The sequence below is a fragment of the Protomyctophum parallelum genome, assembly GCF_964188405.1.
Source record: "Protomyctophum parallelum genome assembly, chromosome: 7".
Lineage (NCBI taxonomy): Eukaryota > Metazoa > Chordata > Actinopteri > Myctophiformes > Myctophidae > Protomyctophum > Protomyctophum parallelum.
In genome coordinates, this window is record NC_139705.1 from 28,476,363 (window position 1) to 28,489,157 (window position 12,795).

At 44.3% G+C, this 12,795-nt stretch overlaps 2 protein-coding genes across 2 annotated transcripts in view; both read left to right on the forward strand.

Moving 5' to 3' along the window:
- Window positions 1–1,013, forward strand: part of LOC310861270 (metabotropic glutamate receptor 7-like) — a gene marked incomplete at both ends in the record, with an annotated part of 128,553 nt that extends 127,540 nt beyond the window's left edge. The window contains one exon of the mRNA XM_083768668.1: window positions 964–1,013. Coding sequence (XP_083624794.1) covers window positions 964–1,013 — 50 coding nt within the window. The remainder of the gene's footprint in view (window positions 1–963) is intronic.
- The window catches only part of LOC310861189 (chemerin-like receptor 1), a 173,355-nt gene that overhangs the window by 149,051 nt on the left and 11,509 nt on the right, over window positions 1–12,795 (forward strand). The window lies entirely within an intron of this gene.

A 12,795-nucleotide genomic window follows, 5' to 3' on the forward strand; every position in this document is an offset into this window, starting at 1 on the left:
TAAATAATACTAATATAATATAGCCTTTCCACAGGAGTATCTTTTTATATTTTTCCAAAAAGAATACAAACAGCCAATAGCATATTACAAAGTTATCCCTCTCACTGGGGAAAACTCCGGGAGGAAAAACGGGCACGCACCGGGGTGAGTCTTCCAGTATTCTTTAGAGCTACTGTCATGTTGCTGTCATACATCTGTCTCCTCCATGACTTTCTGTCATGTGGTGCTCATGTCATGTTGCTGTCATGCATCTGTCTCCTCCATGGGTTGGTGGTAAACTTTAATGGAAGCTGATTTGTAAACTTTCCCCACATTTAAGCTGTTGATTAACATTGTTGCCACAGGCTATGGGATCTGGTAGAGCCAGGTGTGGCACGCACATCCACCCCGGGTATGGACATGTAAAAAACAAAATGTAATCCATTTTTAAAGCCCTATAGAAAATATTATTATTATTATTTTATTTTATTTTATTTAAATATTTATAAATGATTAAATTGATTTGATTAGTTATTGCACCGTCTTATTGCCTGTTTTTATTTAGTTTTATTTGATAACATAAGATTATAGTCGACGGAAGCTATACAGTTGATATAGTTGACAAAAACATCTTTGGGCGGGCGCTGATGGCATTATAGTGCCTGATTTTACACATGTTCACATGCTGAAATTAGCCGATCTATAAGCTCACAACGCGTCAGAGCGACACATTGTGAGCTTGTAGATCTGCTATTTTCAGAGCCCAACCAGACACAAAATTACTTGTCTTATACTTCTACTGGATCCACTAGTCTCTCCCTCACATTTTAGTCTAGTTTTCATTTGTTGACAAAGTTATAGTTTTTCGTTTTTATTTAGTTTTCGTCAGTTAAGAAAGGTATAGGACGACAAACATCTTTCGTCATAGTTTCAGTCGATGAACGTAAACACTGACCTCGTTTCGTCTCTCTGTCTCCTCAACAGGACAGGCGACCAAGAAAACGTACGTGAGTTACAACAACCTCAAGATCTGACCTGCTTTCTAGACAAAGAAGAAAAAGAAAAGTAAAGCGCTTTAAAATCCTTTATCTGTGGCCCGAAGGAGGAAGGATTATCTGAACGGACGCAGAGTAGGACGGATGAAGCACAGAGAGACGAGACTTGACGGAGCGTTGCACAGCGGAGCCCAGCGGAGCGGTAAACGTTAGCCTGTCTAATAAGCCAGACTCAAATCACACTGTCGTGTGGTATTTGAGTCTGGAGATGCTGTGTATGGATCTTGTTTCCCGTTCCCATTTTCTCTTTGACGCAATTGGTCAGAGCTTCTTGGTCAGTCAAAGGTCTCAATCATTGAACGTCACTGTACCAAAGCCCGCCCATATTGCATACCGTGTCCCGATTAGCCAGAACAGTTCTCTGGTGTAGGAAATGGGGTACAATTGAGCCTCTCCAGACCGTAATCCGCCAGCAGGATTCTTTTTTTTGCCAACGGCTGATTCGGTCTGGATTATTAGCCAGGCTAGGTAAACGTACCAATGCACTCCAGGACTGTGGATTCGTGTCCAAACCGCCATCACGCTACCATACCCCCCCCCCTGAACATGACAAGCACAGGCTTTCTACTCAACCTAGCTGTATGGGTTTTATTTGTCCCTATTATTTTTATCCCACGATTTTTGCAACTCATTTTTCACCTAGTGTCAATTATCTAGTTTAATCCTGGTCGCTATACACTCGATGATTTATTTTTTATTGTATTATTTATGATAGAAGCTCGGGGTGCCGGGAAGATATGGCCGCTTTTACTCTGCGACAGAATGGTGCTTTAACACACAAGCCCAGCTGCAATTTCCAGATTTTCCACAGCTACAGTTTTTTCGATGTAACGTAAACCGCAGATCGAGTTTCCACGACAAGGGTTTTCTTATGCCAATAAAGCTCCTATGAATGGAATCACTTGCGACGCAATGAGCCGACATGCACCGACCTGCAATGGGGACATATCAGACCGCTGCGAGGAACGCTACAACGGTTTCGTTGCGTCTGGAATCATTGGTGTGGTTTGAGCTTAACCCATTTAGGCCTGACATCGATAATTTAAAAAAGTGTCTTCTAAATCAGTTTTCTGAAATACCTATGTTTCTATGTCAGTGGTGCTCAATATTTCATGTCAAGAACCCGAAAAATTATATGTATTTGGCCGCGGACCCCCATCTGAAAATATGCTGTTCCAGGACGCCCTTCCCCCAGAAGCATAACATAATGCTTAAAACTCCAAAAGGGGTTCCTGCCGAGAATGGGTGGAGCCGTTACCATCTAGTCATTGGTGTTGTTTGAGCTTCAACGAGCTGTTTCCATCTAGTCGTTGTTGGATTGGCTTTACTTCTGAATGGTAATAATGAGAAGCACAACAGTGTTCACATTGCATGTTCTCTATTTGATGTGTCGAAACAAAAAATATATAAATGAACAAAAAAAAAGATGATAATAAATTCTGAAAATGTTACTGAGCTTCTAAACATCGTTCTGCTGCGGTTTCATTTTGTTCCTCGAACCCCGGTGGATTTCAACCAGTGTTCCTTGAGGTGGTTCCAGGTGGTCCCCAGCTAAATGATGGATGAGTTGGTAACCAAATGGATCCTTATAGATCTTTGACTCTCGAGAGCGCAAAAGGAAACTAAATGGACCCTTGTTAAGCAACTGCATTACCTACACAATTAGAGAATGTAGAAGAATTGTTCTCTTTTAATGGTACCAACATCAATACAGCATGGATTTGTGGACAAAATCTTATCCAAAGATAACAACATAAAGTCTTGGGTCTGAGAGGCTAAATGTCATCAAATGGTGGTCTGTGTGGCTCAAATGCCTAATAAATAATGGACCCTGACATGAACAGGGTTGAAAACCACTAAATAAATAATAGACCGTGACGTGAACGGGGTTGAAAACCACTGCTTGAACAGAACCGAAGTCTTGTTTTCTGACAGAATATGGCTTTAATCCGTTGTTGAATTGACCCCCACGCCCCCCCCCCCCACCTCCACCTCTATGTATCTTGAAGCATGCATGGTTTTAATTTCTATGGTTTCATACAGGCTGCGTTGATGCCTATTATCAATGGTGTGGGAAAAATAATAATAATCAGAGCAAATCATGCAAGTATGTTGTGATGTCTTTCAAAACTATCGAAATGTAATAAAAGCATAATTTTGTTATCTTTTCTACAATTAAACACGGCAGGGTATCCTAGTCGTGTGCGTGTGTGTGTGTGTGTGTGTGTGTGTGTGTGTGTGTGTGTGTGTGTGTGTGTGTGTGTGTGTGTGTGTGTGTACTACATGGTGTAGTAGCACTGTTCCTCAACGTAAGGTACGGGGACCACCGGGGGTCCAGGTCCATGGACCCTTTTACGGGTTTGTAACTCTTGAGAGTTCAAATGGATCCAACTTTGGTTGGATTCCATTGTACACTCTCAGAGTTAAATTAACACTGATGATTTACAATGCAGATCTCTGCCTGCCTGCCGTTCTGTCTTTCTGTCAGCTCTGTGTCTGTCTCTCCTGAAATACCAATGGTAAAACATCCACCAACAGAATCCATGTATTCTCGCAGGTCACTATAATGTGTAGGATATTAGATTTTACTTCAAAGTAAAAGTATCAATATATACGTATGTAGAAATACAAGTCTGGAAGTCTGGAATTAAAAATGTACTTGAGTAAAAGTAGAAGGGGAAACAGGAAAAACTGATTTTTATCTTTTTTTTAACTAATTTAGCTGGCGACCCCACTGGGATTTTTCGTGGGTACAGTCCTGTGAAATTGTCGCGTGCGTGCTTGTTTTGTGCACACGCCCGCGGGTGACTATAGACCTGGACTGTGGTGAGCTTTTTTTCTTCACATTACGCGTCCGGCGCAGCCGCGCCCCTCATGAGCAGACCTGTACAAATTTATAACTGGTCACAATTTCTCTGCTACTTTAGTAACATATTGTCCCAATTAACCCCGTTGGAAGGGAAGCTCTCACATAAGGTTCGATAGTGCAGCTCTCTAATGCAGCATACATGTTCATTAATAGCATTTATGTATATTTACCATTGGTATATGTGATCGCAGAATTATTTGGTCTTCGTGCAGTTCTAGACTGGATTCTTCATTTCATTCGTTGTTTCAGTGAATCTAATGTAATAGCTCTGTGCTAGGCATTATAAGCACTCTCATGGCTAAGATCCTCCCTGAAGGAGTGGTTTACAGTTAAACCCTTTCATTGGCTGTGAGAGTTTAGTTGGCCAGGAAGTTAGTGTACTGAACTAACAAGTGGGCTATGAGCATGTGCCAACCACATGGTAGGCAAGTATGAACAGCTAGGCTTTGTCCCTTATCTTCCCATTTATGGCAGCATCAGCCATTCTCCATTACTGGCATGGTCTGCTTGGTTCTTTACAGGCAGTGGAGCTACAGTCATTGTTCCCCTGCATGCATGGTGTAGCATTTCACACTTATCTGCTCTCTATTTGGGGAAGTTTGTGGCCTGCAACTGGTGTCTGGTTCCACTCCACTCTTTACATTAATGTAGTAATATATAACTGGCAAATTATACAGTGTGCATTGCCTAATATGAACCAAATATGAGGCTGAGCAGACCTGTCGACGTCTGCGTCACTCACTCCCCCTCTGAAACGATGTTTAGTCTGTTGCTTTGAAGCTTTAAGACGTTTTGCTTAGGCGATTATCATCAAAACAACTTGTCATTTTATGTTATCACATCAAAACAACTTGTCATTTTCTGGCCTCTGGCATTTTATTAGTTTTTCTGCTTTCCCACAGACAGCCTTATGCATGCAGCTATAGAGCACCAAAGTCTGACGTCACTTTCAGTAGAGGGCACCAATACACAGGTTCATGTATTTTTTTATTTGCAGTGAAATCTCCATATGGGCGATTTTAGGTCGCTTCATGTAAGAACTGTGTTTGAAAAATAAACCGACCACCCCGGCCTTTCTGTCAGGGGAGTGGCTGTGCGTCGTTAATGATGTCCATTCATATTTGATACAGCCAGTTTCTGGAGAAAATGGAATTAATGTGGCCGCTAGGGTTGGGTGACGATACGAATACATCGTCAATCGCGAATATACGAATCCAATCGCCGGATATTTTTATTAGGCGATTTCTCGGGACGATTTAGCCCAATTAACCTGTAAAGTGTGAGCAACATGTGAATCAATTTGGGCCAGCAAAGTAGTAACAGCGGCCGGGTGGAAATCCGTCCCGTTATAATGGTATGCTCCCACAGTCCCCGCACTCAGCACTGTCAGCAGCATCGGGCACCGGGGCACGGCACTTACGGCAGCCGCCAGACAGAGTAAAGGCTGGGAGCCGAGGGAGGCTGTAGCCTACATGTTGTTTAAGCTCCGGAGTCCAGACCCATGCAGTTTAATAATATACAGTCACAACAGAATGCACACTGCTGTCTCGTGTCTCATCACAATCCCAATGCGCCACCCGTGAGTGGCGGGGGGTGAAATAAAAAAACTGTCTACTAGTGTTAGTGTATAGGCACGGGGATCATTCATTAGCTTAGCGCTTAGCTTAGCGTTAGCTTAGCGTGTAGCCAATACTGGTGCAACCCACTTATTGAACTTCATCTCCGCCTGTAATCTAAGTTATTTTTATTGACAACGTGAACGCTGAACGAACCCCGACACCAGCGCTGCAAAAATAGACAGATCTACAAGCTCTCAACGTGTAGCGAACGGCACTGCAAAAACAGGCAGGACGCGATGCCTTGAGAGCCTGTGTGGATCAGCCCGGCCGCAGCAGCTTGTGGGCTCCGCTGCTCCGCTCCGAGCCTCCGTCCGACGACCGGTGCGGGGAGGGAAGGGAGCAAGTTACCCTGGCTGCGCTGCAGTCTGCAGAAACAGACTGATCTACAAGCTCTCAACGCCTAGTGAACGGAGCTGCGAAAACAGGCAGGACGCGGCGCCTTGAGAGCTTGTAGATCAGGCTTTTTTGTGACCTGCAGTGAGCTGTTACTTTACTTTTATGACACGAATACATCGTCAATCGGCAAATATTGGTCAGACGATTGGCGGTTGAAAGAAATTGGCATATCGCCCAACCTTACAGTGGCCGCAAAAGCCTTGAAACTACATATGAAGGCAATGTCGATGCTAATATAGGTCACGCCAAGCTGTCAACACATTGCGTTCATGTGATTCCTCGTTGACGTATGCTCAGCTGGTGGTGACTCGACTCGTACTAACCACAAAACATATATCAATACAATAAAAATAAAGATAAACGTAAAACATTCAGTTTCTGTTGTGCGACGGGCAGATGCAGCCACCCGCCTACCCGGAAATGTAGTCTCTGGGTTGTTTGACTCATTTCTAACGCTTATTTTGTTACTCTTTGGGTATATTTGTACATTTCCACCTTCAGTTGATGCTTCATATCTATATGAGTGAAAAAGCTGGGGTGATCGGTTTATTTTTCAAACACAGTTCTTATATGAGGCGATCTAAAATCCCCCTATGGAGATTACAATGCAAATAAAAAGTACACAAACCTGGGGACTGACGCCCTCTACTGACAGTGACGTCAGGTGCTCTATAAGCCTTTCACACAGACAGCCTCATACATGCAGCTATAAGCCTTTCCCACAGACAGCCTCTTGCATGCAGCTATAAGCCTTTCTTTCCCACAGACAGCCTCATGCATGCAGCTATAAGCCTTTCCCACAGACAGCCTCATGCATGCAGCTATAAGCCTTTCCCACAGACAGCCTCTTGCATGCAGCTACTGTATAAGCCTTTCTTTCCCACAGACAGCCTCATGCATGCAGCTATAAGCCTTTCCCACAGACAGCCTCATACATGCAGCTATAAGCCTTTCCCACAGACAGCCTCATGCATGCAGCTATAAGCCTTTCTTTCCCGCAGACAGCCTCATGCATGCAGCTATAAGCCTTTCTTTCCCACAGACAGCCTCTTGCATTCAGCTATAAGCCAGTTTGCCAGTTAATGTGTGTGTTGGTGTCTGTGCTGCTGCTGCTGCTCTATATATAACGGCATGCGATGTGAGCACATCCCCCCCCCGCGCCTTCTAATTACGCCGCACAGACACTGACAAGGGCAATTAATTTGGTGGGTGAGAGGCTGCTCCTAATTGGCCATAAGTGGGGTTTTCTTTCAGGAGAGGAAACGACACGTCGACCACACAGAGGGGAGAGGAGAGTCTGCTCCAGGACACTTCTTCTAGGAGAGAGAGAGAGGGGTGGACAGACTAGTGCTGGAGCCTGGAAACCGACGCCTACTGGTTCACCAACCTATGAGCCCAGTAGAACACGGCTGAGAACAGTAACGTCACCACATTTGGAGTGACGCCCCTCGGTCTGCACTGTTATTAGGTTCACTCCCACTGCTGTGCCAGTTTTCCTGGCTTGTTCGCCCAGGCCTTTCCTTACCCTTTTGAAAACAAAACACCTGCAGTTTCCGAGGCTACATTTACACAAACTCCCAACACTGAAGACACACATGTCTTAGCTGTCTTCATGTGGAGATAGACTCACTATGTCCCTTAGCTGTCTCCATGTGGAGATAGACTCACTATGAACCTTAGCTGTCTTCATGTGGAGATAGACTCACTATGAACCTTAGCTGTCTTCATGTGGAGATGGACTCACTATGTCCCTTAGCTGTCTTGATGTGGGTTTGATATCCAGAGTGTTGACGTAGTGGAATAAATCTGGTCAGAGCTCCTCCAGTCCTGTTGCAGTCGTTACTCGTTAGCGTTGCTGAGGCCAGATTATCTCTGTGGTTTCGTGTCTCTTGGGCTTTGGGCTCTGCTAAACTCTACATAAATGTCCAATTATCTGCTCTCTGGTCATCAGAGTCAAAGCTTTATGCTGCCTCTGTGTCCCATCGCTGACCAACAGGGAACCACTACCAACATCATATGACAGACGGCTTGTACTTCATCTTCTTTCTGGTGAAAATAAATCCCTTTCTGGCCAAACAGTGCATACGAGTGTATCTCACTCTTTTTATCTCTCTCTCTCTCTCTCTCTCTCTCTCTCTCTCTCTCTCTTTATCTCTCTCTGTGTATCTCACTATTTATATCTCTCTGTGTATATCTCTCTCTCTCTCTCACTCTCTCTCCTCCCAGTTCAATACTTTATCCTGTAATGTAATCTCATATTTGCTAGTGACACGTATCAAGTGCTTATGGTGCATATATGCCGTGCCTCGGCTGAATAAATTATTGGTTCACCAACCTTGAAGGAAGAGACTTTCGCGTCAAGAGGCCTCAAGAAAGCGCCTAGTCCAGGCGTCTCCTCTGGGTTTTTAAACAGCTGGTGGATGGAAATTACGCTAGCGCGCGACTTCAACTTGTAGCGCTGCAGGTGAAGCCACGCAGGCGTTCTCTAGGTGTTTTCTTGACGCGACTGTCTGGTTATATGTATTATAATGTCTGGTTTATGTGTGAGAGAGAGAGCAAGATTGAAAACAGGTGCAGGGCATGATCTAATCAAGCAGAGAGAGAGAGAAAAGCGTTTTTAGACTTTTTGACAAGGCCCTTTTGGAATGACACTGTCGATTAGCTCACATAAACCATAAAGGACTTTAGCGCTATGCCACATTTCCAGGAGGTCTCTCCCAGGAAAAACATTATTGAGATCAACGTTTAGGCTGTAAATGGCATTGTGTGTTTGTAGGCTTTATGGCTGTCATGTTGGATATACAGCATAAAATCCAAGCAGCCCAGCAGGTGCTCTGAGCCTTTGATTAGGAAGCGGCCTGTTGTAGAGCTGAGCGTTCTGTTATCAATAAATAACACACCGCTGAATTCAGCGACTGACCAATCAGAATCAAGCATTCAACCAAGCGGTGTAATAAATTGAGATTAGTGCTGGCTGTGAAATGTGATTAGAGAGACCGCTAAGCCCTTTGGTTTTCACCGAGTGAGGCACAACGCATTCTCAACAGCCCGCCCACATAAGATCGTTATTTCAAAGAAAAGCAAGCAGTATACTCTAGAGCAATAAAACCCTGTGTTGAAATATAAATTAATGGCTGGGATGATGGGAATATAGTGAAAAGGCAAATATTAAAGGCCATACATACACTGAACAGAAATAATTTTAATTGAATAGAAACTCTTTTTGGAGCAGAAACACCTGCTTTGTGTGAGTGAGTCCATCATTTTGAGCGACCCTAAATCCTTCTGATTCCTCTCATGATCACAGCCGTTCAGGAGCGTACAGTCGGTGCTCCAATTGAAATACATGAATTCAAATTGAGAATGATAACCGCGGCATTGTAAGCCTTGTTGTCAACGATGATGGCGCGTCTCGTTTCTTATCCGTCTGTGAAGTGCAGAGTGCTTCTCCATTTGATTAAACTCTAGCCACAGGCTGCATCAATTATGTATCATTACAATAGAGCTAATGGACTGCACAGTACTGTGCAACACTCTCCAGGATGACTTGACTCTAATTCTCCCACGTGTGTGGCGTGGTAAGAAAAAAAATCTAACTTCAGCCCATTAAGCCCACTTCAAGTCTTTATTGACAGTTGATTATCTCACTAGGAGAAATCTGCAAAACGGAAACATAGCAGATGCTAATGTATCTCCAATGGAAGTCATATGGTTTGACACAACATTTTTGTTGTACGGCTTCCGGCTGTGTTTCGAGTCTTCGACTGCCCCCCTCCCCCTCATACAACACAAATGTTGTGTCAAACCATGTAACTCCCATTGGAAATGCATTGCGAGCTTGCATCAGTCAATAAGTCTCATGCATCAGCTATACATCAATCTGTTGTGCACGTGTGAGTCAGGCCTTATAGGCCTCATTCACACATAAGACACACTTTGTCTCTTCAGTGTGTCCTGCGTTCTCTACGTGTCGCAAGCTCGCAATTCATTTCCAATGGGAGTCACATGGTTTGACGAGACACACTTGTTGTTGTTGTGCATGGGGGGCGGGGGGGGTGGTGCCGGTGGAGTTTTGGTTGTTCTCATAGCAGAGAACAGAAGGGGCTCATCTATGGATCTAGCAGCCAAGGCCTTTATTGTACAATCACTGATCCATCTGGCCACCATGGGCCAGCGAGCATGCAGGAAACAGACACATTGTGTAAACACCATGTCCAAAATACGTCAGGCTGACTGATCACACAGGCCTCCTAATAGGTGGAAATGAAACGGTGAACTGTCTGTCTGTCTGCCTGCTTGCCTGCCTGCCTGCCTGCCTGCACCAGGTGAGAGTTGATTGTTGTGGGCTCTCGCCAGCGAGCAAACACTATAGTTCTCTACAGCATCTAACTACTTCCACATACTTTGTGCTAGAAATCTAGTTCAAACTTCAACATGTTCAGCTTTATGCAGGTATTTATGCTCGTATTCTTTTTTTGTAAGAATTATCAAGTGACTCAGTTATTCTAACTTATCACATTTTCTGTGTACAATATCAACACGGAAAAGTTAGAAACCGTTCCTTGCATAGGCTGCATAGTTATTTTGCAATCTTTGGAGCAGATAATCAGATATCAGATTACGTTTTAAGTGCAATGCCTGAGTCATTGATTTTCACCTTTGTCACAACTTTGTTAATTCTACAACTATAGAGCTTTTCATTTTCATGTGATTCTATAGTGCCACCTACTGGTACTCCAGTCTCTCTCTCTCTCTCGCCTTTCAAGTCTTGCTCAGTTGAGTTTTTTTTTAAATTCTGTTCAGGAGTTCCTGTGCTTGTCTGAGGAGCAGGCTGATGTCGTCCCAGGGCGGCTGCTGGCCATTTGCGTGCTCTACGCATAATATCTTTGTCCTAATGTTGGTGCTAAATAACACTTAAAAATCCAGACCAGGCGGAGAGGAGGGTCCGCTTCAGCTCTGAGCAGCAGAGCCGGCCCTCAGATCAGACAGATTAGGCAGTTGCCTGGGGCAACAGGAGCGGGAGGGGCAGCAGAGCCGTCAGCCCAATCACAGAAACTTTCGCTTTTTTTCAAGCAGGCACAGTGCGCTCCTAAACAGCTGAGCAGGCTGCTAGTACTGCTATGGCCACAGGAGGGAGCTAATCGTCCAGTGTGAAACAATAATAAATCAGTCATGTGTATTATAGCCTTTGTGTGTATAAATATATATAAATGACTCTACATTGGTTGGTGACCACAGATGGCCGTACGCGCGGGGAGGGGGGGCATCTGGAAATATTATGCCTGGGGCAACATTTTCAATAGGGCCGGCCCTGCTGAGCAGATCCACATGGGAGCATGCACCTCAATTTACAATTTAGGCATTTAGCAGACGCTCTTAATCCAGAGCGACTTACATTAAGCAAGAACAAAAAAGCATGGGAATACATCACATAAAAACATTTATCAAGAAACATGCGTAAGCTAAGAAAGTAACAGTGGAATATCATACTATAATTAACCGAATGTCTGAGTGTGTGTGTGTGTCTGTCTGTCTGTCAGAAACAGTGGCGTAACTCCTTACTGCCTGCACCAATCACTCCCATATGAATATGGAGGGCGTAACGAAGCCCTTTTTTCGATTTGACACATTAATTATTAATAATGAATTTATTAGTGAATTCGGCGCAGTACCCCCCCCCCCCCCCCCCCCCCCCCGGTACTGAACAACTCATCTCCCCACAAATCACGTGTTACCAGTGAAATGCATGTTGGGAGGACACAGATTAATACTGGGACACAGTTTCCGGCGCAACATTCCCCTTGCATTCTCCAATGCACTTCCCCTTTTTCACACCGCCCCCAGGCAGGCATCATCAGACCTATGCATCAGACCCACACGAGGAAAACAACTCGGACCAAACAGTAGCCTACGCATCGACACAATTACTACATAAAACAAACAACATGCCACGAAGAACAGCCTCAAGGACCCTAGCGCATTCTTCCACGCACCTACCCTTTTTCACACCGCCCCCAGCCAACACGGAGGTTGTGTGTGTGTGTGTGTGTGTGTGTGTGTGTGTGCAGACTACTTTCGCTGTGAGCATGTGTGTGTGTGTGTGTAAACTACTTAAGCTGTGAGTGCGCACGTGCGTATGTGTGTGCGTGTGTCATCGCGTGGCCGTTTTCAGTTCGCTATAAACACAACACGAGATACAACTGTCTTGAACATAAGCCACACACACACGCAGTGTGAAGTGGCTACAGCGCACGCTCCGGTGAAAACAGCTAATCTACAAGCTCACAACATCACAGGTTGCAAAAGCCATGAGTTCTCTCAAGCCAAAGCTCACAATTGAGACCGTTTTGGACGCAAATCCACCTGCAAATTGGATCTGTGCGACTGTCCATATATAGGTGCATGTCAAACTGGGGGTCCTTGATACTTTTCAAATGGGGCTCTGTGGGCTAATAAGTGTAAATGTTGCGGTCCTTGCTCTTGCCATGAAAACGTTTCCCTACCATGCATTTGGAAGAATACTTTAATGTTATACTGCTGTTTTTATTCATAAAAACACACACACACACACACACACACACACACACACACACACACACACACACAAATATATTATACAAGTTGAAATATATCAGAACGGATAAGGACTAGTCTATATAATGAAGCTATACATATAAACTATACATCTATACTACTATGCTATACGTACTATGACGTGCTATGACTACAGTATACAATGCAATTATAGTGCTGTCTACATAACATGCTATAAGTCTGTATCAAATGCTATCTAAGTCTACAGAAATGCTATCTAAGGGGGTGGGGTAAGTGCTATGGGCCATGATGGAGTCTGAAAAGGTGGGTTTTCAGACTACGG